We start from the raw sequence: 27,686 nt of genomic DNA on the forward strand, positions 1-27,686 counted from the left end.
TCATCTCTGTGGCCTCCTCTGGAGCCTCTCCAGCAGCTCCAGGTCCTTCTTGTGCTGGGGGCCCCAGAGCTGGAGGCAGTGCTGCAGGTGGGGGCTGAGCAGAGCAGAGCAGAGGGGCAGAATCCCCTCCCTGTGCTGCTGCTCTCCCTGCTCTGGCTGCAGCCCAGCACAAGGTCATTTTCTGTAGCAGAAGATGGATTTGGTGCTTTGATCTGGTTCCATTTTAAGGACCACATGGCAGCCACAGCCCTGCCCCTGCTGAGTGCCCACAGCCTGCACTCAACCAGAGGGCATCGAGTTAGGGCCTGGGGGTGGCAGAGTGGGCCTGGAGGTGGCAAAGTGGTCCTGGAGGTGGCAAAGTGGCGTGCCTCAAGGATCAGTGCTGGGCCCCATGCTCCTTAACATATTCACTGATGATCTGGATGAGGGCATTGAGTCCATCAGCAGTAAATGTGCAGCTGACAGCAAGCTGGGGGCAGGAGTTGATCTGCTGGAGGGTAGAGAGGCTCTGCAGAGGGACCTGGACAGGCTGGGCAGATGGGCAGAGGCCAAGGGCAGGAGATTGAACACATCCAAGTGCCAGGTTCTGCACATTGGCCACAACAACCCCAGGCAGTGCTACAGGCTGGGGGCAGAGTGGCTGAGAGCAGCCAGGCAGAGAGGGACCTGGGGGTGCTGGTGGATGGTAGGCTGAACATGAGCCAGCAGTGTGCCCAGGGGGCCAAGAAGGCCAAGGGCATCCTGGCCTGCATCAGGAACAGTGTGGCCAGCAGGAGCAGGGAGGTCATTCTGCCCCTGTACACTGCACTGGTTAGGCCACACCTGGAGTCCTGTGTCCAGTTCTGGGCTCCTCAGTTTAAGAAGGACATTGAGAGACTTGAAGGTGTCCAGAGAAGGGCAACAAAGCTGGGGAGGGGTCTGGAGCACAGCCCTGTGAGGAGAGGCTGAGGGAGCTGGGGTTGCTTAGCCTGGAAAAGAGGAGGCTCAGGGGAGACCTCATTGCTCTCTCCAACTCCCTGCAGGGAGGTTGTAGCCAGGTGGGGGTTGTCTCTTCTGCCAGGCAGCCAGCAGCAGAACAAGAGGACACAGTCTCAGGCTGTGCCAGGGGAGGTTTAGGCTGGATGTTAAGAAGAAGTTCTATACAGAGAGTGATTGCCCATTGGGATGTGCTGCCTGGGGAGGTGGTGGAGTCACCATCATTGGAGGTGTTCAGGAGGAGACTTGATGTGGTGCTTGGTGCCATGGGTTAGTTGATTAGGTGGTGTGGGATTGGTTGATGGGTTGGACTGGATGATCTTGAAGGTCTCTTCCAACCTGGTTTATTCTATTCTATTCTATTCTAAAGTGGGCCTAGGGGTGACAAAGGGGTGCTTGAGAGCCAGGGCTCATCTCTCCTCTTTTCCCCCCTTCAGGGAGTGTCTGAAGCGGAGCCCCCGGAGCCCCAAGGCGGAGGGCTCGGAGTCGGTGACGTCTCAGTCGTCCCCCAGTGAAGAGGCTGGCATGATGACCGAGGTGAAAGTGAAAACAGAGGTACCAGATGACTACATTGAAGAGGTGATCTGGCAGGATGAGACCAAAGATTCCAAGAAGAACATCAAGGACGGGCAGGGCGACGTGCCGGCGGAGATCTGCGTGGTCATCGGCGGCGTGCGCAACCAGCAGACGCTCGGTAAGCCACCGGCACCCCCCAGCCAGCCCTGCTCTGCTGACAGCTGCTGGGGGCTTCTCTGCTGCAGGGACCAGAGCCAAGGTGGAGATCAAGGTTCCTAGCTCCTGAAAGGGGCTCCAGGAGAGCTGGGGAGGGACTCTGGCCAAGGGCTGGGAGTGCCAGGCTGAGGAACAATGGCTTTGAGCTGGGAGAGGGGAGACTGAGAGTGGAGAGGAGGAAGAAATCCTTGAGAGTGAGGCTGGGGAGACTCTGGCACAGGCTGCCCAGGGAGGCTGTGGCTGCCTCCTGCCTGGAGGTGTTGAAGGCCAGGCTGGATGAGGCCCTGAGCAAGCTGGGCTGGTGGGAGGGGTCCCTGCTCGTGGCAGGGGGTTGGCACTGGATGATCTTGGAGGTCCCTCCAGACCCAAACCATTCTATGCTCAGTCTCAGGGTCCTGGCTCAGGGTTCCTGACCACCTCTAACCTTCACTGGCTGTTTGAATCTGCTCACCCCTGAAGACTAAACCAAGGTCAGGGCAGCAGTAAGAAAAAGCTTAATGTCTTGGGGAGTTGTCCCTCAGCCCAGGGCTGGTGCTTGATGTGCTGGGCATGCCTGAGGAGCAGAGCCTGAGGAAGAGCTGCAGGGTTGTGAGGAGGGTGGCTGCTTCCTGTCCATGAGCAGATCTGGCTCAGAGCCAGGGGGTTGAGGCTGCTGATTGGTTTTGTGATCAGCAGTAAGGTTCTGAGAATCATTCTGCCTGTGCTGTGCCACTTCCAAAAGAGCACTTCCCACCCTCACCTCAAGCTGTGATGAGAAGAAGCTCTTTCCCCTTCTCTCTGAACATCAGAGTGTGCTAGCCCCCTGCAGACCCTGGGAAGGAGCCACTCCTGCTAAAGGGACTCCTCTCCAGGCTCCAGCATGGAGCAGCTCCCAGCAGTGGCTCAGAGAGCCAAAGGAAGCTGCTGATGGAAAGAGCAGCTGGATCCTTTTCCCTCTGAGGGAGCCAGGAGAAGAGGAATTTGAGCTGCCCAGCGCTGCTGCTGGGGTTGGTTTGTGTTGGAGAGGAGGGAAAAAAGGAAGATTTCCTCCTGCTTTTTGCTTGTTCCTTCCCCACAGTGCTGTAAAGGATCCCTGGAGGCTGTGTTGGGAGCAGGGGGTTGGGACTGGATAATCCTTGAGATCCCTTCCAACCCAACCCATTCTGTGGTTGTCTGATGCAGGATCAAGTGGTGAAGCTGAAGTAAATGAACCCTTCTCCTTCCCCTGGAAATGTTGAGCCCCAGACTGTCTCCTTTCATGGTGTGCTGGGGATGCTCATCAACTGGGGGCTGTGGTGTCTGAGCTGGGGCTGTGGTGCTGCAGGCTTCATGGCACAGGTGGCTCCAGGGGCAGCAGCTTTCCTGCCAGGCTCAGCTTTGGGCTTGGCAGGAGCTGGCAGCAGGGGCAGGCTGTGTGTGCCCTGCAGCAGGGGCAGGCTGTGTGTGCCCTGCAGCAGGGGCAGGCTGTGTGTGCCCTGCAGCAGGGGCAGGCTGTGTGTGCCCTGCAGCAGGGGCAGGCTGTGTGTGCCCTGCAGCAGGGGCAGGCTGTGTGTGCCCTGCAGCAGGGGCAGCCTGTGAGTGCCCTGCAGCAGGGGCAGGCTGTGTGTGCAGGGCAGCAGGGGCAGGCTGTGTGTGCAGGGCAGCAGGGACAGGCTGTGTGTGCCCTGCAGCAGGGGCAGGCTGTGTGTGCCCTGCAGCAGGGACAGGCTGTGTGTGCAGGGCAGCAGGGGCAGGCTGTGTGTGCCCTGCAGCAGGGGCAGGCTGTGTGTGCCCTGCAGCAGGGGCAGCCTGTGAGTGCAGGGCACCAGGGGCAGGCTGTGTGTGCCCTGCAGCAGGGGCAGGCTGTGTGTGCAGGGCACCAGGGGCAGGCTGTGTGTGCCCTGCAGCAGGGGCAGGCTGTGTGTGCAGGGCAGCAGGGGCAGGCTGTGTGTGCCCTGCAGCAGGGGCAGGCTGTGTGTGCAGGGCAGCAGGGGCAGCCTGTGAGTGCCCTGCAGCAGGGGCAGCCTGTGAGTGCCCTGCAGCAGGGGCAGGCTGTGTGTGCCCTGCAGCAGGGGCAGGCTGTGTGTGCAGGGCAGCAGGGGCAGCCTGTGTGTGCCCTGCAGCAGGGGCAGGCTGTGTGTGCCCTGCAGCAGGGGCAGGCTGTGTGTGCCCTGCAGCAGGGGCAGGCTGTGTGTGCAGGGCAGCAGGGGCAGGCTGTGTGTGCCCTGCAGCAGGGGCAGCCTGTGAGTGCCCTGCAGCAGGGGCAGGCTGTGTGTGCCCTGCAGCAGGGGCAGGCTGTGTGTGCCCTGCAGCAGGGGCAGGCTGTGTGTGCCCTGCAGCAGGGGCAGGCTGTGTGTGCCCTGCAGCAGGGACAGGCTGTGTGTGCCCTGCAGCAGGGGCAGCCTGTGTGTGCCCTGCAGCAGGGGCAGGCTGTGTGTGCCCTGCAGCAGGGACAGGCTGTGTGTGCCCTGCAGCAGGGGCAGGCTGTGTGTGCCCTGCAGCAGGGGCAGCCTGTGTGTGCAGGGCAGCAGGGGCAGGCTGTGTGTGCCCTGCAGCAGGGGCAGCCTGTGTGTGCCCTGCAGCAGGGGCAGCCTGTGTGTGCAGGGCAGCAGGGGCAGGCTGTGTGTGCCCTGCAGCAGGGACAGGCTGTGAGTGCCCTGCAGCAGGGGCAGGCTGTGTGTGCCCTGCAGCAGGGGCAGGCTGTGTGTGCCCTGCAGCAGGGGCAGCCTGTGTGTGCCCTGCAGCAGAGGCAGGCTCTGTGTGCCCTGCAGCAGGGGCAGGCTGTGTGTGCCCTGCAGCAGAGGCAGGCTCTGTGTGCCCTGCAGCAGGGGCAGCCTGTGTGTGCCCTGCAGCAGGGGCAGCCTGTGTGTGCCCTGCAGCAGGGGCAGCCTGTGAGTGCCCTGCAGCAGGGGCAGGCTGTGTGTGCCCTGCAGCAGGGGCAGGCTGTGTGTGCCCTGCAGCAGGGGCAGGCTGTGTGTGCAGGGCAGCAGGGGCAGGCTGTGAGTGCCCTGCAGCAGGGGCAGGCTGTGTGTGCAGGGCAGCAGGGGCAGGCTGTGTGTGCCCTGCAGCAGGGGCAGGCTGTGTGTGCAGGGCAGCAGGGGCAGCCTGTGAGTGCCCTGCAGCAGGGGCAGGCTGTGTGTGCAGGGCAGCAGGGGCAGGCTGTGTGTGCCCTGCAGCAGGGGCAGGCTGTGTGTGCCCTGCAGCAGGGGCAGGCTGTGTGTGCCCTGCAGCAGGGGCAGGCTGTGTGTGCCCTGCAGCAGGGGCAGGCTGTGTGTGCAGGGCAGCAGGGGCAGGCTGTGAGTGCCCTGCAGCAGGGGCAGGCTGTGTGTGCCCTGCAGCAGGGGCAGGCTGTGTGTGCCCTGCAGCAGGGGGCAGGCTGTGTGTGCAGGGCAGCAGGGGCAGCCTGTGTGTGCCCTGCAGCAGGGGCAGGCTGTGTGTGCCCTGCAGCAGGGGCAGGCTGTGTGTGCCCTGCAGCAGGGGCAGGCTGTGTGTGCCCTGCAGCAGGGGCAGGCTGTGAGTGCCCTGCAGCAGGGGCAGGCTGTGTGTGCCCTGCAGCAGGGGCAGGCTGTGTGTGCAGGGCAGCAGGGGCAGGCTGTGTGTGCCCTGCAGCAGGGGCAGGCTGTGTGTGCCCTGCAGCAGGGGCAGCCTGTGTGTGCCCTGCAGCAGGGGCAGCCTGTGTGTGCAGGGCAGCAGGGGCAGGCTGTGTGTGCCCTGCAGCAGGGGCAGCCTGTGTGTGCCCTGCAGCAGGGGCAGCCTGTGTGTGCAGGGCAGCAGGGGCAGCCTGTGTGTGCCCTGCAGCAGGGGCAGCCTGTGTGTGCCCTGCAGCAGAGGCAGGCTGTGTGTGCCCTGCAGCAGGGGCAGGCTGTGTGTGCAGGGCAGCAGGGGCAGGCTGTGTGTGCCCTGCAGCAGGGGCAGGCTGTGTGTGCCCTGCAGCAGGGGCAGCCTGTGTGTGCCCTGCAGCAGAGGCAGGCTGTGTGTGCCCTGCAGCAGGGGCAGGCTGTGTGTGCAGGGCAGCAGGGGCAGGCTGTGTGTGCCCTGCAGCAGGGGCAGGCTGTGTGTGCCCTGCAGCAGGGGCAGGCTGTGTGTGCCCTGCAGCAGGGGCAGGCTGTGAGTGCCCTGCAGCAGGGGCAGGCTGTGTGTGCAGGGCAGCAGGGGCAGGCTGTGTGTGCCCTGCAGCAGGGGCAGGCTGTGTGTGCCCTGCAGCAGGGGCAGCCTGTGTGTGCAGGGCAGCAGGGGCAGGCTGTGTGTGCCCTGCAGCAGGGGCAGGCTGTGTGTGCCCTGCAGCAGGGGCAGGCTGTGTGTGCCCTGCAGCAGGGGCAGGCTGTGAGTGCCCTGCAGCAGGGGCAGGCTGTGTGTGCAGGGCAGCAGGGGCAGGCTGTGTGTGCAGGGCAGCAGGGGCAGGCTGTGTGTGCAGGGCAGCAGGGGCAGGCTGTGTGTGCCCTGCAGCAGGGGCAGGCTGTGTGTGCAGGGCAGCAGGGGCAGGCTGTGTGTGCAGGGCAGCAGGGGCAGGCTGTGTGTGCCCTGCAGCAGGGGCAGGCTGTGTGTGCCCTGCAGCAGGGGCAGGCTGTGTGTGCAGGGCAGCAGGGGCAGGCTGTGTGTGCCCTGCAGCAGGGGCAGGCTGTGTGTGCCCTGCAGCAGGGGCAGGCTGTGTGTGCAGGGCAGCAGGGGCAGGCTGTGAGTGCCCTGCAGCAGGGGCAGGCTGTGTGTGCAGGGCAGCAGGGACAGGCTGTGTGTGCCCTGCAGCAGGGGCAGGCTGTGAGTGCCCTGCAGCAGGGGCAGCCTGTGTGTGCCCTGCAGCAGGGGCAGGAGCTCTCTGGATCTCCTCTCATGAGACCCAAGTGAAGCTGTGCTGCAGAAGCCTTTGTGTGACCACAGAGAAGCCACAGGGAGAGATGGAACAGGCTCCAGGCATGGAGACTCTTGAAGTCTGCCCTCCTGGCACAGTGTAGGTGGCAGAGCAGTGGAAGGTGGCTCTCCTGTGGCATAGGCAGCAAAAGGGAGCTGAGGTTTGGCCATGCTTTGAGACACACATCTGGGCTGGGCTGCAGGGGCTGCCAGCTGCAGCAGGGAGCAAGGGGAATCTGGATGCATCACCTGCATCCCCCACACTGCAGCTGCAAGGCTCAGCAAAGGCCTGGCAGTGCTGACTGCACCCCTGGCATTGACTGCATCCCTGGCACTGACTGCCCCCCTGGCATCACTGACTGCATCCCTGGCACTGACTGCCCCCCTGGCATCACTGACTGCACCCCTGGCATCACTGACTGCATTCCTGGCACTGGCTGCACCTCTGGCATCACTGACTGCCCCCCTGGCATCACTGACTGCATTCCTGGCAGCACTGACTGCACCCCTGGCATCACTGACTGCATCCCTGGCACTGACTGCACCTCTGGCATCACTGACTGCACCCCTGGCACTGACTGCACCCCTGGCATCACTGACTGCATCCCTGGCACTGGCTGCACCCCTGGCATCACTGACTGCATCCCTGGCACTGACTGCCCCCCTGGCATCACTGACTGCATCCCTGGCACTGACTGCCCCCCTGGCATCACTGACTGCACCCCTGGCATCACTGACTGCATTCCTGGCACTGGCTGCACCTCTGGCATCACTGACTGCCCCCCTGGCATCACTGACTGCATTCCTGGCAGCACTGACTGCACCCCTGGCATCACTGACTGCACCCCTGGCACTGACTGCCCCCCTGGCATCATTGACTGCATCCCTGGCACTGACTGCATCCCTGGCATCACTGACTGCACCCCTGGCATCACTGACTGCACCCCTGGCATTGACTGAACCTCTGGCATCACTGACTGCACCCCTGGCACTGACTACACCCCTGGCATCACTGACTGCATTCCTGGCACTGACTGCATCCCTGGCATCACTGACTGCACCCCTGGCATCACTGACTGCACCCCTGGCATTGGCTGAACCTCTGGCATCACTGACTGCACCCCTGGCACTGACTGTACCCCTGGCATCACTGACTGCATTCCTGGCACTGACTGCACCTCTGGCATCACTGACTGCATCCCTGGCACTGACTGCACCCCTGGCATCACTGACTGCACCCCTGGCACTGACTGCACCCCCTGGCAGCACTGACTGTACCCCTGGCAGCACTGACTGCACCACTGGCATCACTGACTGCACCCCTGGCACTGACTGCACCCCTGGCATCACTGACTGCACCCCTGGCACTGACTGCACCCCTGGCACTGACTGCACCCCTGGCATCACTGACTGCACCCCTGGCACTGACTGCACCCCTTGCAGCACTGACTGCACCTCTGGCATCACTGACTGCACCCCTGGCACTGACTGCACCCCTGGCAGGACTGACTGCACCCCTGGCAGGACTGACTGCACCCCTGGCACTGACTGCACCCCTGGCATCACTGACTGCACCCCTGGCACTGACTGCACCCCTGGCAGGACTGACTGCACCCCTGGCACTGACTGCACCTCTGGCATCACTGACTGCACCCCTGGCACTGACTGCACCCCTGGCAGCACTGACTGCACCCCTGGCACTGACTGCACCTCTGGCATCACTGACTGCACCCCTGGCACTGACTGCACCCCTGGCAGCACTGACTGCATCCCTGGCACTGACTGCACCCCTGGCTCTGGCTGCACCCCTGGCATCATTGAATGTACCTCTGGCACTGCCTGCACCTCTGGCACTCACTGCACCCCTGGCACTGACTGCACCCCTGGCAGCACTGACTGCACCTCTGGCATCATTGAATGCACCCCTGGCATCACTGTCTGCACCCCTGAGTGTGCCAACTAACCAAACCCCTGCTCACCTCCCCTCCTACCACAGGCAGCTTTGCCCTGCATGGCACATCCTGCTGTGGGCAGAGCCTAAGCCACAGTGGCAGTGGCCAGGGCACCATGGGCCTGCTCTTAGCATTTACCACAGAGAGCAACCCCAGCTCCCTCAGCCTCTCCTCCCAGGGCTGTGCTCCAGACCCCTCCCCAGCTCTGTTGCCCTTCTCTGGACACCTTCAAGTCTCTCAATGTCCTTCTTGACCTGAGGAGCCCAGAGCTGGGCACAGGACTCCAGGTGTGGCCTAAGCAGTGCTGAGCACAGGGCACAAGGACTTCCCTGCTCCTGCTGGCCACACTGTTCCTGATGCAGGCCAGGCTGCCCTTGGCTTGGGGTGCTGGTGTAGCCCAGCAATGTTTCACCTCTCTGCCTGTAGGGTCAGCATCAGGATGTGGCAGTGCCCAAGCCTTGGGCAGAGTGTTGTTGACTTCTGGGCTTGGGCATGGGGTATTTGCTGGGCTCCAACCCACAGAAGCACAGAGCTCTTTCAGCCAGCAAAGCCCTCTAAGGTCATTGAGTCCAAGCCTGGAAATCAGACCATGCCCTCAGGTGCCAGGGCCAAAGGTTTCTTCAACACCTCCAGGGATGGGGACTGCACCACCTCCCTGGGCAGCACATCCCAATGGGCAATCTCTCTCTCTGGGTAGAACTTCCTCCTAACCTCCAGCCTAAACCTCCCCTGGCACAGCTTGAGACTGTGTCCTCTTGTTCTGGGGCTGCTTGCCTGGGAGAAGAGACCAACCCCCACCTGGCTACAGCCTCCCTTCAGGTAGTTGCAGAGAGCAAGAAGGTCTCCCCTGAGCCTCCTCTTCTGCAGGCTAAGCAACCCCAGCTCCCTCAGCCTCTCCTCCCAGGGCTGTGCTCCAGACCCCTCCCCAGCTTTGTTGCCCTTCTCTGGACACCTTCAAGTCTCTCAATGTCCTTCTTGAACTGAGGAGCCCAGAGCTGGGCACAGGACTCCAGGTGTGGCCTAGCCAGTGAGGCTGCTGTGCTCATTGCTTTTCCTTCCACAAAGGTCAGAAGTGCTGTTTCCAGCTGCCTGCTTTGGGTGGATATTGCCCAAACCTCTGTGGGGTTCTGGAGAGAATTTTGGGCATTGAGAAATTCTGAAGCCTCTTGGCCTCAAGATAACTTTTTTAGTCAGTTGAAAGCTGCTTCTTTCCTCTCATTTTTCCCTCCTCAGCTACTAAGAACTTCCTGTAACAAAAAACACCCCAAAAAAAGCAATTCCAGGTTATTTCTGTCCCTAGGAAATCTCAGCCATTATTAGAAGGTTCTAAGTCAGGCTCCCTTGGAGAGTGGCTCTTTGCATGTGAGTCAAGTGAAAAAGATGTCCTGAGACTGGGGACTGTGCCAAGGAGGCTGAAAATAAGGCTGAAAAAAAAAGAGAGTTGAGTCTGGGAGAGAGAATTCTCTGCCCTCAGCCTTCCTAAAAAGACTCTGCTGCAAACTGCACTCTCTGGTGCCAGCTTGCTGGAGAATCACAGAATCAATAAGGTTGGAAAAGACCTCAGAGCTCAGCAAGTCCAAGCTGGCACCCAGCACCTCCTGACAGCTAAACCATGGCACCAAGTGCCACATCCAATCCCCTCTGGAACACCTCCAGGGATGGGGACTCCACCACCTCCCTGGGCAGCACATCCCAGTGGCTAACAACTCTCTCTGGGAAGAACTTTCTCCTCACCTCAAGGCTAAACTTCCCCTGGCACAGCTTGAGACTGTGTCCTCTTGTTCTGGGGCTGGGTGCCTGGGAGAAGAGACCAACCCCCACCTGGCTACAACCTCCCTGCAGGGAGTTGGAGAGAGCAATGAGGTCTCCCCTGAGCCTCCTCTTCTGCAGGCTAAGCAACCCCAGCTCCCTCAGCCTCTCCTCCCAGGGCTGTGCTCCAGACCCCTCCCCAGCTTTGTTGCCCTTCTCTGGACACCTTCAAGTGTCTCAATGTCCTTAAACTGAGGAGCCCAGAACTGGACACAGGACTCAAGGTGTGGCCTAAGCAGTGCTGGGCACAGGGCACAAGGACTTCCCTGCTCCTGCTGGCCACACTCTTCCTGATGCAGGCCAGGCTGCCCTTGGCCTTCGTGGCCCCCTAGGCACACTGCTGGCTCCTGTTCAGCTGCTGTCAACCAGCACCCCCAGGTCCCTCTCTGCCTGACTGCTCTCAGCCACTCTGCCCCCAGCCTGTAGCTCTGCCTGGGGTTGCTGTGGCCAAAGAGCAGCCCCTGGCACTTGGACTTGTTCAATGTGTTTGTGATGAGGCTGTTTCTCCTGGGCCAAAGTGGTGACCTCTGCTTCTCTCTCTTGTTTTCCAGGGTCTTATGAGTGTGGAATCTGTGGGAAGAAGTACAAATACTACAACTGCTTCCAGACCCACGTGCGGGCACACCGAGGTACCTCAGCCTGGGGCGGCTGGGGGGGCAGCCAGGGGCAGGGCTGTGCTCCAGAAGCTCTTCAAGATGCCTCACTGCTGCTCTCTTCATCAGGAATGCTCCTTCTGGGTGGCTCATTCACAGGATAAACCTCAGGGCTGTCTTGGATCTGTGACCCTCTTGGGAGAGAGGGATGTGGGCAGACTGCAGAGCTGGGCCCAAGCCAACCTCATGGAGTTCAACAAGGCCAAGGGCAAGGTCCTGCAGCTGGGGCAGGGCAAACAAAGCACAGAGCCAGCCTGGGTGAGGAGTGGCTTAGAGCAGCCTGCAGGAGAAGGCCTTGGGGGTGTCAGCTGGTGACAAACTGCCCAGGAGCCAGCAGTGGTCCCTGGCAGCCCAGAGCCAGCTGAGTGCTGAGCTGCAGCCAGAGCAGGGAGAGCAGCAGCACAGGGAGGGGATTCTGCCCCTCTGCTCTGCTCTGCTCAGCCCCCACCTGCAGCACTGCCTCCAGCTCTGGGGCCCCCAGCACAAGAAGGACCTGGAGCTGCTGGAGAGGCTCCAGAGGAGGCCACAGAGATGAGCAGAGGCTGCAGAACCTCCCCTGTGGGGCCAGGCTGGGAGAGCTGGGGCTGTGCAGCCTGGAGGAGAGAAGGCTCCAGGCAGACCTCAGAGCAGCCTTCCAGTAGGTCATCTGTGAGGCATCACAGACCATAGAATGGTTTGAGTTGGAAGGGACCTTGAAGATCATCCAGCTCCAACCCCCTGCCATGGGCAGGGACCCCTCCCACCAGCCCAGCTTGCTCAGGGCCTCATCCAGCCTGGCCTTCAACACCTCCAGGCAGGAGGCAGCCACAGCCTCCCTGGGCAGCCTGTGCCAGAGTCTCCCCAGCCTCACTCTCAAGGATTTCTTCCTCCTCTCCACTCTCAGTCTCCCCTCTCCCAGCTCAAAGCCATTGTTCCTCAGCCTGGCACTCCCAGCCCTTGGCCAGAGTCCCTCCCCAGCTCTCCTGGAGCCCCTTCAGGTACTGGCAGGCTGCTCCTAATTCCTAAAGGTACTTTGAATGTGCAACAAAAGTAGCTTCACTCTGCAGCTTAAGGCAAAAAAGATGCCTGCAATGCTGGTGAGCAGCAGCAAATTGCTGCCCTGCAGAATGCTTCCCTGTTGCATCACAGCAGTGCAGTAGTGTTGCAATAATGATTTCAGGATTTGGAGTTGGGTCACTGATAGCTTTTGTTTCACTTCTGTCCCCTGAGCACTAAAGGCTTCTTCATTCAGATGCCATTTGGGAGCTCTGCTAGTATGAGGTGACCTCTAGTGTGTGAGCTGATTGATAGGGATAGAAATAGCCTTGGGATCAGCACAGGCTGGGGGTGAAGGGCTGGAGAGCAGCCCTGGGGAGAAGGCCTTGGGGGTGCTGGGGGTGCAGAGCTGGGCAGGAGCCAGCACCAAGCACTGCCAGCCCAGCCCCAGCCTGGCCTGGGCTGAGCCCCAGCAGGGTGGGCAGCAGGGGCAGGGAGGGGATTCTGCCCCTCTGCTGTGCTCTGCTGAGACCTCCCTGCAGTGCTGGGGCAGCTCTGGAGCCCTCAGCACAGCACAGCCAGGGACCTGCTGGAGCAGGGCCAGAGGAGGCCACAGCAGTGCTGGCAGGGCTGGAAGCCCTCTGCTGGGAGGCCAGGCTGAGAGAGTTGGCCTTGGGCAGCCTGGAGAAGGCTTCAGGGAAACCTTACAGCAGCCTTCCAGTACCTGAAGAGGGCTGCAGGAGAACTGGGGAGGGACTTTTGAGAAGGGTTGGAGGAGGCCTTGAGCAAGCTGGGCTGGTGGGAGGTGTCCCTGCCCATGGCTGGGGGTTGGAACTGGATGATCTTGAAGGTCCCTTCCAACCCAACCCATTCTATGGCTCTGTGCCTTCTATGCCTTCAGACATTGCAAACCCAGATGAGATGTTTAGGCAGGATCAGCAAGAGGGCAAACTGGAAGCTCTCTAATGTGCTTCTCCCAGGAAGAGAACCTGAGCTGGCAGTGAGCCTGTCTGCAGAGCAAGCACCAATGCATTGCATGCACTGAGTGCATAGGGAGGCCTGGGGACACCCTCAGCAAGTCTGCAGAGGGCACCAAGCTGAGTGATGTGGTTGACAAGAGGGAAGGATGGGATGGGAGCCAGCCAGAAGGACCTGGCCAGGCTGCAGAGCTGGGCTGAGGAGAACCTCAGGAGGTTCAGTAAGGCCAAGCACAAAGTCCTGCACTCAGGTTGGGGCAACCCTCAATATGAAGCCAGGCTGGGGGGTGATGAGATTGGGAGCAGCCCTGCAGAGGACTTGGGGGTGCTGGTGGGGGAGAAGCTGGGCAGGAGGCAGCAATGGGCACTGGCAGCACAGAAGGCCAAGGGCAGCCCAAAGGGCTGCCCTTGGCCTTCTGTGCTGCCAGTGCCCATTGCCAGAGCTGGAGAGAGAGGATCCTGCCCCTCTGCTCTGCCCTGGGGAGACCTCACCTGCAGGGCTGTGGCCAGCTCTGGGACCCCAACACAGGAAGGACCTGGACTTGATGGAGAGTGTCCAGAGGAGGCCACCAAGATGATCAGAGGCTGCAGACCCTCCCCTATGGGGCCAGGCTGGGAGAGCTGGGACTGTGCAGCCTGGAGAAGAGAAGGCTCCAGGCAGACCTTAGAGCTGAAGAAGTTCTTCAGTGTGAGGGTGGTGAGAATCTGGCACAGGTTGCCCAGGGAGGCTGTGGCTGCCTCCTGCCTGGAGGTGTTCAGGGCCAGGCTGGATGAGGTCCTGAGCAATCTGGGCTGGTGAAAGGTGTCCTTGCCCATGGCAGAGGGTTGGAATAGATGATCTTCAAGGTCCCTTCCAACCTGAGCCATGCTGTGATGCTATGAAGCTAAACAAAGCTCAGCCATTGGGAGGTTAAGTACAGGACATGGTTTGAAGCTGAGGCAGAGCAGGGTTAGACTGGAGCTTAGTTCTTCAATATGAGGCTGGTGAGACTCTGGAATAAGCTGCCCTGGGAGGCTGTGGATGCCCTTTCCCTGGAGATGTTGAAGGCCAGGCTGGATGAGGCCTTGAGCATCCAAGTCTAGCTGAGAGGTGTCCCTGCCCATGGCAGGGGGGTTGCAGTAGATGGTCTCTGATGCCCCTTCCAATCCTGTGATTCTGTGAGGACAGGAGTTTGGAGGTGTCAAGTTGTCCTTGCTTTGAGCTGGGTTCTCCCTGAGCTGTTGTTGGTACAGCTTGGTGTCCGTTTTGGAGCTGCAGCAGGGGAGCTTGGGGCTAACAGCTTGTGGGCAGCACAGGTTGGAGGTCTGTTGCCCTCTCTGCTCTTGCAGTTGGTCCTTGTCAGCCACTTCAGCCCTGTGCCAAACTGAGCTGCTCTGTCCCAGCTGAGGGCTCTGGCACTGCCCACATCCTGCTTTTCTTTGTAGGCTGAAGAGAGCTTCCCTGCATGGTTTTGTGACTGCCCCTGCCTTGTCCCTAGGTCATCTCTATGGTGGAGAAGCTGTGCTGGAGCTCACCTGTGTTCTTTAGGATGGTCTTTTCGTGTCTGCCTTCAGGAATGGGTGGGTTCTTAGGGGAAAGCTGGGCACTTGCTTAGCTTCCTGAGATCCCCTGGGGTGGTTGGCACTGGCTGGAGAATTCCAGGGAGCAATTGATGTACCTGAGGAGCAAGGAGGGGCTCAGCCTCTGCTCCTTGGTGGCAAGGGACAGGAGCAGGGGAAATGGTTCCAAGCTGCCCCAGGGGAGGCTCAGGCTGGAGCTCAGGTACTGGAAAGGTTCTCAGCCATTGGAATGTTCTGCCCAGGGCAGTGCTGCAGTGCCCATCCCTGGGGGTGATCCAACAGCTGTGGAGCTGGGGCTTAGGGACAGGGTTTGGTGCTGAGCCTGCAGTGCTGGGTCAAGGGTTGGACTGGATGAGCTTGGAGGTCTCTTCCAAGCAAAGATACTGTGTGACTCTGTGATCTCCTGGCAGTTTGCAAGTGCTCTAGTTCAAGATGTGCTGCCTGCCAGGGGCGAGCTGCCTCTCTGCTGCACTGAATGCCAAGATGCAGGCACAGAAGAGCCCAGGCAGGGAGCTCAGCAAAGGCTCAGCAGGGCGGGTGAGGAACTGTCCCACTGCGCCTGGCCAGGGCAGGACTGCAAAGGCTGCCTTCTGTCCCCACAGCACCCAGACAGTAAAGCAGCCCAAGCCAAAGCTAAGGGATGGTGTGGAGCTGAAAGGCTCTTTTGTGAGCTGCTGTGCAGCCCTGCAGGCCCACGGCTGCTTCCTCCTGCAGGGCTGCTGGAGTGCGGCCGGAGCAGCGGGGCTCTGCCTTCCCGGTGGCCGTGGCAGGGGCTGGGGAGCGTCACTGCCTCGCCTCCAGCCCAGCCCCTTCAACTGCTGTGCTTGCAGGGCTTTTGTTGAGCTGCCCGGGGGCTTTGCAAGTCAGGAAAGGGTTTGGGTTGCCTGCAGGAGGTAGTCAGCTAGGAAGCTGGGGGTGGCAGGGTTGGCTCACACCGAAGCAGCGACCTCGGCTCGGTTTGAGTCAGGGAAATTCTCTCACTTGTAGATGAGTCCCAAAAAAGGCTGAAATGACTTTATTAGACTTGCAAAGAGTGCATTTAAAATCGTCTGGGCTGAGGCCAAGCAAAGGGAGATTTTTGCCCAGAGGAGAAGTCATCTGAAAGCAAATGAAAGAACAACTAAGGCTCAGGGTTAACCCTCGCAGGTACCTCCCTGCTGCCCTCATCATGGCTGGAAGTTCTCTGGGGCCAGAGAAGATTTTCTGGGCTCAAGGAGGATTTTCCTGATCATTTATTTAGATCATTTACTTTCTACATTGCCCTCTGGAGCCATCAGCTCTCTGCTACCCTCCCTATGGCTGTGCCAGCTGAGCAGCTGATCTGTCATGAGAATAGGTGCTGAGCACCCTGGAGCAGGAGCTTCAAGATCCAGCTCCAAACCCCTGCCATGGGCAGGGACACCTCCCACCAGCCCAGCTTGCTCAAGGCCTCATCCAGCCTGGCCTTCAACACCCCCAGCCTCCCTGGGCAGCCTGTGCCAGAGTCTCCCCAGCCTCACTCTCAAGGACTTCTTCCTCCTCTCCACTCTCAGTCTCTCCTCTCCCAGCTCAAAGCCATTGTTCCTCAGCCTGGCACTCCCAGCCCTTGTCCAGAGTCCCTCCCCAGCTCTCCTGGAGCCCTTCAGGTACTGCAAGGCTGCTCTGAGGTCTGCCTGGAGCCTTCTCTTCTCCAGGCTGCACAGCCCCAACTCTCCCAGCCTGGCCCCACAGGGGAGGGTCTGCAGCCTCTACTCATCTCTGTGGCCTCCTCTGGAGCCTCTCCAGCAGCTCCAGGTCCTTCTTGTGCTGGGGGCCCCAGAGCTGGAGGCAGTGCTGCAGGTGGGGGCTGAGCAGAGCAGAGCAGAGGGGCAGAATCCCCTCCCTGTGCTGCTGCTCTCCCTGCTCTGGCTGCAGCTCAGCACTCAGCTGCCTCTGGGCTGCCAGGGACCACTGCTGTGAATTGTTTCCCTCAGGTGAAGTTTTTGGGTTAACCAACTCTTCAGAAACTTCTCCAAGTTTATCAAGTTTCAGAGGAAGCTTTTCCAAGAATGGGTTCTGCTCAGTAGCAAAAATCTGCCAAGGGAAAGGATTTGTTGGAATCCTGGCTATGGGAAATGTGGGTTTCCAGAGTGCACATTGTTGGAGTCTGAGTTGAAGCAGTTCAGGGACTGAAACCATTCTGAGGTGAGAGGTTGAAAATGAAGAGTGAAATAATCCTGCTGAGGAGAGCTGCTGCTCCTGAGCTACAGAATGGTTTGGTTTCACCTGCATAATTATCTGCTGCTGAAACCTCACAGCATTGGCAACCCAAGGATTTCTCATAAGGATTTTCAGTACAAGAAACTTCTTTGGTGTGAGGGTGCAGGAGGCCTGGAGCAGGCTGCCCAGAGAGGTTGTGGAGTCTCATTCTGTGGAGAGCTTCCAACCCCTCCCTGGGCATTGTGCTCCTGGGCAAGCTGCTGTGGGTGCCCTGCTGGAGCAGGGGGTTGGACTGGGTGAGCTCCAGAGGCCCCTTCCAATCTCCACCAGGCTGGGATTCCATGACTGGGAGGATCCTTTGCCCTCTGCATCCCAAGCCTCTAATTTTCCCTGTGGAAGTTTCCCAGCCTGCAGCAGATTTTTCCAGGAGCTGCAGAAGCCACTTGAGGCCCAGGAGTGAACTTGCCTGTGTCCAGCTCTCCTGCAGGCCTCCCCATTCTCACAGCTCTCTCACAGCTGTGATTACTTGGTCTCAGCCCAGAGGTGATTTGGAGTGGCTTGGGAGGGGATTTTTAGGGGGGTTTTATTCGTGGAGATTTCAGTCTGCCCTTATGACTAAGGGTAACAACATTTCTTAGCAGTTGAGACAGGGCTGCTCCTTCCAGCTGTGTGCTGCTGCATTCTCCTGCAGTTTGACTGAAGCACTTCTTGGAGCTGTTCAGATGCCAGATGTGGCCTGGTGCATGCATGGTGCAGATCTGTGATGGTTTATTGATGCTGCTGTCTGGAAGGGGTCCAGAAGAGGTCATGAAGATGATCACAGAGGGCTGGAGACCCTCCCCTGTGGAGACAGGCTGGGAGAGTTGGGACTGTTCAGCCTGGAGAAGAGAAGGCTCCAGGCAGACCTCAGAGCAGCCTTCCAGCACCTGAAGGGGCTCCAGGAGAGCTGGGGAGGGACTCTGGACAAGGGCTGGGAGTGCCAGGATGAGGAACAATGGCTTTGAGCTGGGAGAGGGGAGACTGAGACTGGAGAGGAGGAAGAAATTGTTGAGAGTGAGGCTGGGGAGACTCTGGCACAGGCTGCCCAGGGAGGCTGTGGCTGTCCCCTCCATGGAGGTGCTGAAGGCCAGGCTGGATGAGCAAACCTCCCCTCCCCCCCAAACAGGGGGTTGGCACTGGATGACCTTCAAGGATCCTTCCAACCCATTCTGTGAATCTGAAGGGCAGGAGAGCATCTTGCAGAGCTCCAGTGTGCCATGGCTGGCTTTTCCCACGAGGGCTGGGTGACCCTTCCAAGGAGCAGCAGGTGTGGAGAGGGCCAGGGCCTGGTGCTCGGCCTGCTGAGGTCTGTGCCTGCTGCTCCTCATCCGGGCCCTCGCTTGCTGAGGCTGTGCCAAGCCAACCCGGGTGCCTGGAACAGCAATCTCATCAGGCAGGGTACTCAAGTAGAAATGCAGAGAGTCACAGACCCACAGCCCTCTGGGTTTATTTCACTTCTAAGAAAGAAGGAAAGGAAAGGAGTAAGCAGTGCTCATCCCTTCAGGTTGCAGATCTGCAGCTCAGCAGCGGGGCTGACGTCCTGCAGCCTGGTTTGCAGAGCCGTGCAGGCTCCACGGACAGCGTTTTGGGCTCCCCAGTTCGGGGCTCCCCGGCTCAAGAGGGACAGGGATCTGCTGGAGAGGGCCCAGCAGAGGGCTACCAGGATGATTAGGGGACTGCAGCACTGCCTGGTGAGGAGAGGCTGAGGGACCTGGGGCTGTTTAGTCTGGAGGGGAGAAGACTGAGAGGGGATTTAATCAATGTCTATCAGTATCTGAGGGCTGGGGGTCAGGAGGGAGGGGACAGGGACAGGCTCTGCTCATTTGCTCCCTGTGACAGGACAAGGGGCTATGGATGTAAGCTGCAGCACCGGAGGTTCCACCTCGACACAAGGGGGAACTTCTTTACTGTGAGGGTCCCAGAGCACTGGAACAGGCTGCCCAGAGGGGTTGTGGAGTCTCTTTCTCTCAAGGCCTGTCAGGATGTGTTCCTGTGTGACCTGGGCTGGGTTGTATGGTCCTGCTGTGGCAGGGGGTTGGTATGGGTCCATCTCTTTGGGTCCTTTCCAACCCCTGACACCCTGTGAATGTCTTGAGCTAGAGCTGGGCTACCAGCTAATGTGAGATCAGACACAGGCAATTCAGGATGCCTACAAAACACTTCTAAGTGGCTCATCATCTGTGATCCTTGACTTGGAGCTCTGCTTTTTGGCTGCCAGCTTGCAGCTTCGCCCAATGCATTCACCCAGGGCTTGAATGTGATGAAATGTGTGGCCCTGGCCCTTTGGGACATGGTTCAACAGCCATGGTAGTGGTGGGTTGGTGGTTGGACTCGATCATCCTAGAGGCCTTTTCCAACTGAGACTACTCTGACCTTCCATGATCTTTGCTGTGTTCTTTGCACATGTGGCAGCAGGGGAAACTTTTCCTTCCATCTTTTCTCACTGCCTTCAGTAAGACCAGGACAGAACAGCTGGGGGGGGGGGCCAATTCTCATGGCCTATCTTCAGTAAGAGTAGGATGGAATGGGCCTGAGGGGGACTCCTGGGCCATCTTCTGTAAGAGCAGGATGGTATCCCCAGGGGGATTCTCATGAGCTGTCTGGTGGAGGCTCCGTGGTGGCTGTGCTGTCTCCCGTGGGAGGCTGAGCTGGGGGCACTCTTTGCTGCTTGCTTTCCTGAGCTGACAGCACTTGCCGAGCAATTCTCACGGGAGTGCCTTTAACCTTCAGCAGGCATCATGAAACTCGTGGTCCTGAGCTCGTTAGTGGCAGTGGGCTTGTCGGGATGTGTCAGCCCAGCCTGGCAGCCCCCTGCACCGGGCTGAGGCTGGGGGTGCTGGGGGCTTCCCCGGGCACAGCAGAAGGACGGCAGGAGAGGAAGCTGCCCCTCGCAGCCTGCACCTACCCACCGCCCTCTCAGGGTCCCTGAAGCTCCTAGGAGCAGGGCCAGGGGAGGGGTGCCCCTGCCAGCCCCATTTTGGGTGCCGGCCCCGGTGCCAGCGTGGGAAACCAGCGCCCAGCGGGGAGGCTCTTCCCGAGCCCCGCGGGCAGCTGCCTTGTGACAGCAGCGCTGGAGGGGGCCGGGTTCGGCCCCACGGCCCCGGTCCGGGCGGGCCGCAGGCCTCTGCCCAGCAGCACCTGTGGGCTGCGGCCGCCGCGGCGGCGAGCGGCGCCGGGGCAGAGCCGCGGGGCAGAGCCGGGGCAGAGCCGCGGGGCAGAGCCGGGGCAGAGCCGGGGCAGAGCCGCGGGGCAGAGCCGCGGGGCAGAGCCGGGGGGCAGAGCCGGGGCAGAGCCGCGGGGCAGAGCGCCGGGGCAGAGCCGGGGCAGAGCCGCGGGGCAGAGCCGCGGGGCAGAGCCGCGGGGCAGAGCCGCGGGGCAGAGCCGGGGCAGAACCGCGGGGCAGAGCCGCGGCCGCAGCACAGGGAGCGAGCGAGGGCCGGGCACGGCCGCGGCGCAGCCCGGGCAGAGTCGGCGGTCAGATCTAAGTGCAGCTCTTTCTCTTTGCAGACACTGAAGCTGCCTCAGGGGAAGGAGCCTCACAAGGCAGTAAGTACCGACGGCGCCGTGGCTGCGTAAGGGGGGACCGGCGTGTGGCAGCACCGCGGCCGCGCAGGGCAGCGCAGGGCACTTCGGCGGGCGCTGCCCCTCGGAGGTTTGGTAGCCGCAGCATCCCCTCGCCCCCTGCGGAGATGCGGCGGGGCGGGGAGCCGGGAGAGCGGGCGGCGGCGGCAGCCGAGGCAGCAGGCGGAGGGGCAGGGGCAGGGGCTGCGGCACGGCGGCGGCGCGGCCGGCAGGGGGCGCCCCGGGCCGCGCAGGTGCGGCGGCAGAGGCAGCGCAGCGGCAGAGGCAGCGCGGCGCAGCCCGCGGCCGGGCGGGCTCGGGGAGCCGGGCAGGACAGGAGGCAGACCGCGGCCGTGAGCAGCGGTGCTCGGTGCCGCCAGCCCCTGCAGGGCGAGCGAGGCCCGGAGCAGTCCTAAATCTTCAGTCTGGCTCCTCTGCCCCAGCTCACCTCGGCAGCCCAGGGGAGAGCAGGGGTCCTGTGAGGGGATGGTTGGATAGATGGAGCCAGGCAGTGCATGGTGGCAGGACAGGGAGAGATAGTGAGGATGGAGTGGAAAGAGGAGAGGCGGAGGCTGTGTTGGAGGAGAAGCTTTTCCCCATGCTGTGGGCAGGTTGTCCAGGGAGGTTGTGCCATCTGCAGCCCTGGGGGTTCGTGAGAGCAGCCTGGATCAAGTTGTGAATAAGCTGGGCTGAGCCCAGCCCCTGCTTTGAGCGGGAGGTCAGACAGAGACCTGCTGAGGTCTCTGCCAGCCTGGGTTTTGCTATGATCATGTTAGGTCAGAGCTACGTTTTGCCTTGGAAAGGTAAGTTGCTGACCTTGCTGGTTGCAGAGGGCAGCCTGGAAGCACCAAACTTACCCTGGGTGGTTATAAAAATGTTAAATAGCCAAGAAAAAGAATCATTAAACAGTAGAGCAATGCTCCCTTTTTTGGACTGCTGTTTTTTCAGGCCCCTTCTGTGCCAGGTGAAAAGTTGGGGTTAGCTTGGGAGAGTCTTGGCTTTGTGTGTGTGCAGAAGGAAGCAGGACTGACTTCACTGGAAGTGCTCAGCCCTGAGCTGAAACCTGTCAGTAGCAACCAACCATCACACAGTGTCAGCCCTCTGCTGGAGCCCACTGCAGGGGAGATGGATGGGCTCTGCAGCTGGACCCTTCCTCTGCCTCGCTGACATGGGGATGGAGAGTCTTTCCCAGGCTCCTGTCACCTCCTCTTGCCTCTTTACCTGTGGGTATTCTGCTCCCTGTCAGTGTTTTAATCTTTCCAAACGCATCTTGTGGCCCCCTCCTTGCTCTTGAGTTTTGACAGTGAGCCCTGTGGTGTTCTGGGCTAGGCTGTGTGGGTGCTGGGTTTGTTATTTGGGTACTGAGCATGGTATCCTTTTTTGCCAGAGCTTGGGAATTCCCACTTTGTGCACAGAGATTCTCTCTGTCAGCTTTTCCTCTTCTGCCCATCACAGGAATTTTTGCTGGCTAAGAAAGGGCAGGGTGAGGTGTGGAGAGTAAGGGCTCCTGGGCAAACCCCATGTCATTGGAGCCATGGAAGGGGAAGGGTTTCTGTAGCCACAGCTGCTGCTTCTGTGGTGGCTGGATCTTGGGAGTGGAAAGGCACAGGCAGAAGAAGTCTCTGAGACAGAAGAGGGATGAGGAGCTGCTCTATGCACAGCCTGCAGGGGACCTGCCCTGGGAGCAGTGGAAATGGAGGGGCAGGGACTGCTGCCATCTTCACTCAGGGCTGTGCAGATCTGACCCTCCCCAGTGCAGGACTTGCTGAACCCCCTTACTCCCTGCCATGCTCACTGCTCTCCCAGAATAGTCTCACCCAGCTCAAAGAGCTGGAGGCACAACCAAGCCACCAGAGCAGATGGTGTAGGGGATGGGGGAAGAGGATCCACCACAGCCACCCACCCTGGTGAGGAACACTGTGCATGCCACCTGTCCTGCAGAGTCAACCTGGAGCTGCTCAACCACTGCTGCTCTTCCCAAGTGCAGCTGGTTGTCATTTCCTGGCAGAGTCCTCTCCTCTTCCCCTCCTCACTGCTGCAGAGGAGCTGCTCAGCTGTCTCCTTCCCTCGCTGTGCCCAGCCCCTGCAGCTGGATCCAATCCCCGGGCTGCCCTGCTTGCCTCTGCACAGCTCTTCTCCTTCCTCCACTCAATGGCCTTCTTGTTTCCTTGGCAGTCCCTTTGCTCCTCATGTATTTTAGGCATTTTTTATTGGTCTTTCCTTTCCTGCTATTTTTGTTTGGCCTGCTGCTCCAGTGCTGTTCCTCTGTGGCCTGATTTGGCTGCTCACAGCCTCTCTCTTCCAGATGTCTGCATTGTTCCTCTCTTCCCCTGCTATTTCTGTCTCATTGAGAACCTCGAGGTTCTTGGGCACTGCAGGGATGGTTTGTTGCCTTCTTCCAGAGCTTCTCAGTGTTTAAAGGATACAGCAAGACCTTGGTTTCTGTCATGTGCTTCCCTCTGGGGCATCAATTACAGCAGTGTGAGCAAGCAGCACAGGGAGGGGATTCTGCCCCTCTGCTCTGCCAGCCCCCACCTGCAGCACTGCCTCCAGTTCTGGGGCCCCCAGCACAAGAAGGACCTGGAGATGATGGAGAGGGCCCAGAGGAGGCCACCAAGATGATCACAGAGGGAGATCTTAGAGCAGCCTTCCAATGCCTGAAGGGCTCCAGGAGAGCTGGGGAGGGAGTTTGGACAAGGGCTGGGAGTGCCAGGACAAGGAACAATGGCTTTGAGCTGGGAGAGGGGAAATTGAGACTGGAGATGAGGGAGAAACTCTCTAGAGTGAGGCTGGGGAGACTCTGGCACAGGCTGCCCAGGGAGGCTGTGGCTGCCTCCTGCCTGGAGGTGCTGAGGGCCAGGCTGGATGAGGCCTTGAGCAAGCTGGGCTGGTGGGAGGTGTCCCTGCCCATGGCAGGGGGCTGGCACTGGATGAGCTTTAATATCCCTTCCAACCTAAACCATTCTGTGAATCTATGAATCCCAAACTGATGTGGGTGAGGAGCTCCCTGGAGCAGCACTGTGGCCTTGGCATTAGCTGAGAGAAGCAGAGCTGCAGGTTTGGAAGAGCTGTTGAGGTTTTCTCCACGGTGACTTCCTGGAGGCAGCTGTTGCAGCCACAGCAGGCACCTGGAAAGTGTTCATGCAGGCAACCTTGTGTGCCAAGTGAGGAGACACCTCAGCTGCAGAGCACAGCAAGGGTGCCTTGGCTTGACCCCAGAGCAGCTTTGGTGGCAGTTGGCTGTGCCCTGGGGGCATCAAGGTGTCTTTGTTCTTGGGAGGCAAAGTCTGCACCTTCCATGCTGGGGCTGGGAGCAACTCACGCCTGGCTGCTCAGGAGGACGAGTTACTGCCTGGGGGGGTGAAGCTGTGCTGTAATGTGGTCTGAAGGACTGTGGGAAGAAGGGGCTGCTGCTGCCTGGCCTTGGTTCCCTGGGGAGAAGGGAGACAGGGGGCAAGCTGTGGCCAGTTGGTGGTTTGCTGCCTGCCTAGAGAGGAGGCAGTGGTGCTCAGGCTTGCCAGCCAGGGAGGCACTTTGGAGACTCCCTTGAGGAAACCTTTGGTATTTTCAGCCTTCAATCTATAGTTGGTGTCTCTGGGACTCCCTTTTGTTTGGGACCCACTCTTGGACTGCATGGCTTTGGGAGCTGCTTTTCCAGCCTTGGCTCAGGGTCCAAGGCCAGAATTCCCACATGGAGAGAGAGGACAACAAAGCAGCCCACAGTGCTAATGTGCTAATAAAAAGGCCTCTCCAGCTGCTACCAACTGTGGCTGGCAGAGCAGAAAGGGAGGAGGCAGGCTTGGGAAAAGCTTTCTGTTTGCTGTTTTCCCTTGGGCAGGGCTGGGCAGCCTGACATGGAGGTCACAAACTCCCTGGGCAAGAGGCTGACAGTCTGGCCCAGGACACTTGGGCACCTCTGGGCTTTGCTCCAGGTGGTCCTTGGGAAGAAACTCTTTGGGCCAGACCTGCACCATCATTCTCCATGGGAATTGCAGGCAGGTTTAGGGGAGTTACAGGTTTGGCACTGTGCTGGGGCACAGAGCAGGCTGTGGGCAGTGCACAGTCACAGGCTGGGGGCAATAGATGTGAGAGCTGGGCTGGCACTGGTGCTGGGTCAGCAGGCCTGGTGCTGGCAGCTGGGCTGGCACTGAGAGCTGGGCTGGCACTGGTGCTGGGTCAGCAGGCCTGGTGCTGAGAGCTGGGCTGGCACTGGTGCTGGGTCAGCAGGCCTGGTGCTGAGAGCTGGGCTGGCACTGAGAGCTGGGCTGGCACTGGTGTTGGGTCAGCAGGCCTGGTGCTGAGAGCTGGGCTGGCACTGGTGTTGGGTCAGCAGGCCTGGTGCTGGCAGCTGGGCTGGCACTGAGAGCTGGGCTGGCACTGGTGTTGGGTCAGCAGGCCTGGTGCTGGCAGCTGGGCTGGCACTGAGAGCTGGGCTGGCACTGGTGTTGGGTCAGCAGGCCTGGTGCTGGCAGCTGGGCTGGCACTGAGAGCTGGGCTGGCACTGGTGCTGGGTCAGCAGGCCTGGTGCTGGCAGCTGGGCTGGCACTGAGAGCTGGGCTGGCACTGGTGTTGGGTCAGCAGGCCTGGTGCTGAGAGCTGGGCTGGCACTGGTGCTGGGTCAGCAGGCCTGGTGCTGGCAGCTGGGCTGGCACTGGTGTTGGGTCAGCAGGCCTGGTGCTGGCAGCTGGGCTGGCACTGAGAGCTGGGCTGGCACTGGTGCTGGGTCAGCAGGCCTGGTGCTGGCAGCTGGGCTGGCACTGAGAGCTGGGCTGGCACTGGTGCTGGGTCAGCAGGCCTGGTGCTGGCAGCTGGGCTGGCACTGAGAGCTGGGCTGGCACTGGTGTTGGGTCAGCAGGCCTGGTGCTGAGAGCTGGGCTGGCACTGGTGTTGGGTCAGCAGGCCTGGTGCTGAGAGCTGGGCTGGCACTGAGAGCTGGGCTGGCACTGAGAGCTGGGCTGGCACTGGTGCTGGGTCAGCAGGCCTGGTGCTGAGAGCTGGGCTGGCACTGGTGCTGGGTCAGCAGGCCTGGTGCTGGCAGCTGGGCTGGCACTGAGAGCTGGGCTGGCACTGGTGTTGGGTCAGCAGGCCTGGTGCTGGCAGCTGGGCTGGCACTGAGAGCTGGGCTGGCACTGGTGTTGGGTCAGCAGGCCTGGTGCTGGGAGCTGGGCTGGCACTGGTGCTGGGTCAGCAGGCCTGGTGCTGAGAGCTGGGCTGGCACTGGTGTTGGGTCAGCAGGCCTTGTGCTGGCAGCTGGGCTGGCACTGAGAGCTGGGCTGGCACTGAGAGCTGGGCTGGCACTGAGAGCTTGGTCAGCAGGCCTGGTGCTGGGAGCTGGGCTGGCACTGAGAGCTGGGCTGGCACTGGTGCTTGGTCAGCAGGCCTGGTGCTGGGAGCTGGGCTGGCACTGAGAGCTGCACTTGGCTTGGGAAGAGAGCCCAGAATGGTCTCCCTGCTGCCTGGTTGGGTTGGGGCCCATCCCCAGGAGGGGGAGGGGAGGATGATCTTCCCCCAGCCAGCCACGGTCTCCAGACTGTGGTAACCTTCACTGTGCCCAGATCTGTAGCTCTGCTACACACAGTCCCTTCAGCACTTCCCTCCAGGGCAGTGATTGTCCCCCTGCATTCTGCACTGCTGAGGCCACTCCTTGAGCACTGTTCAGTTTCAGGCCCCTCACTCCAAGGGCTTTGAGGTGCTGGGATGAGCTGAGGTGAGCAATGGAGCTGATGAAGGGCCTGGAGAGCAGGGCTGGTGAGGAGCAGCTGAGGGAGCTGGGGTTGCTTAGCCTGCAGAAGAGGAGTCTCAGGGGAGACCTTCTTGCTCTCTGCAGCTCCCTGAAGGGAGGTTGGAGCCAGGTGGGGGTTGGTCTCTTCTCCCAGGCAAGCAGCACCAGAACAAGAGGACACAGTCTCAAGCTGTGCCAGAGGAGGTTTAGGCTGGAGGTGAGGAGAAAGTTCTTCCCGGAGAGAGTTGTTAGCCATGGGAATGTGCTGCCCAGGGAGGTGGTGGAATCCCCATCCCTGGAGGTGTTCATAAAAGGCTTGGATGTGGCACTTGGAGCCATGGTTGAGTTGTCAGGAGAGGATCAGGTACAGAATAAGAGGACATGGCCTCAGCATGCACCACAAAAGCTTTAGGTTGGACATTAGAAGAAAGTTCACTGAAAGTGTTCTCAAAGCCTGGCACAGGCTGCCCAGTCCTTGGGGAGGCTCTCACCAGTGCTGGCAACTTGTAAGAAAACCCTCTTCAAAGTGGGGAGGCTCAGGGAGAGGAGACTGCAGGAGTGCTGAGTTCAGTGTGCCAGCCAGGCTGCTGCTGTGCTCTGCTCTCTTCCCTCACCCTGGAAACAGCTCTCCGAACCTCTCCGAACCTCTCCTCTCTGAACCTCTCCTCTCTGAACCTCTCCGAACCGAACCGAACCTCTCCTCTCTGAACCGAACCTCTCCGAACCTCTCCTCTCCAAACCTCTCCTCTCCGAACCTCTCCTCTCCTCTCCGAACCTCTCCTCTCCTCTCCTCTCCGAACCTCTCCTCTCCTCTCCGAACCTCTCTGAACCTCTCCTCTCTGAACCTCTCCTCTCCGAACCTCTCCTCTCCGAACCTCTCCTCTCCGAACCTCTCCTCTCCTCTCCGAACCTCTCTGAACCTCTCCTCTCCGAACCTCTCCTCTCCGAACCTCTCCTCTCCTCTCCGAACCTCTCTGAACCTCTCCTCTCCGAACCTCTCCTCTCCGAACCTCTCTGAACCTCTCCTCTCCGAACCTCTCCTCTCCGAACCTCTCTGAACCTATCCTCTCCTCTCCTCTCCTCTCCGAACCTCTCCGAACCGAACCTCTCCGAACCGAACCTCTCCGAACCTTTCCGAACCTCTCCTCTCCGAACCTCTCTTCCCTTCCCTTCCCTTCCCTTCCCTTCCCTTCCCTTCCCTTCCCTTCCCTTCCTTCCCTTCCCTTCCCTTCCCTTCCCTTCCTTCCTTCCCTTCCCTTCCCTTCCCTTCCCTTCCCTTCCCTTCCCTTCCCTTCCCTTCCTTCCCTTCCCTTCCCTTCCTTCCCTTCCCTTCCCTTCCCTTCCCTTCCCTTCCCTTCCCTTCCCTTCCCTTCCCTTCCCTTCCCTTCCCTTCCCCTCCCTTCCCTTCCCTTCCCTTCCCTTCCCTTCCCTTCCCCTCCCTTCCCCTCCCTTCCCTTCCCTTCCCTTCCCAAAGCTTCCCTTCCCTGATTACTTTTACTCATTCAGATTTGAGGCCACAGCCTGAGTGCTGGGTTCAGCTCTGGGTGCTGCAGAGCAAGAAAGACCTTGAGGTGCTGGAGGGTGTCCAGAAAAGAGCAACAAGGCTGGGGAGAGGTTTGGAGGGCATCACATGAGGAGCAGCTGAGGGAGTTGCTGTTGTTTAGTCTGAAGAAGAGGAGGCTCAGGGGAGGCCTCATTGCTCTCTGCAGCTCCCTGGAAGGAGGTTGCAATGAGGGTTGGGGTTGGGCTC

The 27,686-nt window shown here is 60.3% G+C and overlaps 1 protein-coding gene across 1 annotated transcript in view; it reads left to right on the forward strand.

The window, feature by feature from the left end:
* The window catches only part of ZNF618 (zinc finger protein 618), a 166,603-nt gene that overhangs the window by 112,541 nt on the left and 26,376 nt on the right, over nt 1–27,686 (forward strand). Inside the window, exons 4-6 of the mRNA XM_054174189.1 lie at nt 1,413–1,669; nt 10,823–10,900; nt 20,161–20,225. Of these exons, the coding sequence (XP_054030164.1) occupies nt 1,413–1,669; nt 10,823–10,900; nt 20,161–20,225 (400 nt within the window). The remainder of the gene's footprint in view (nt 1–1,412; nt 1,670–10,822; nt 10,901–20,160; nt 20,226–27,686) is intronic.

The sequence above is a fragment of the Dryobates pubescens genome, chromosome 29, assembly GCF_014839835.1.
Source record: "Dryobates pubescens isolate bDryPub1 chromosome 29, bDryPub1.pri, whole genome shotgun sequence".
Lineage (NCBI taxonomy): Eukaryota > Metazoa > Chordata > Aves > Piciformes > Picidae > Dryobates > Dryobates pubescens.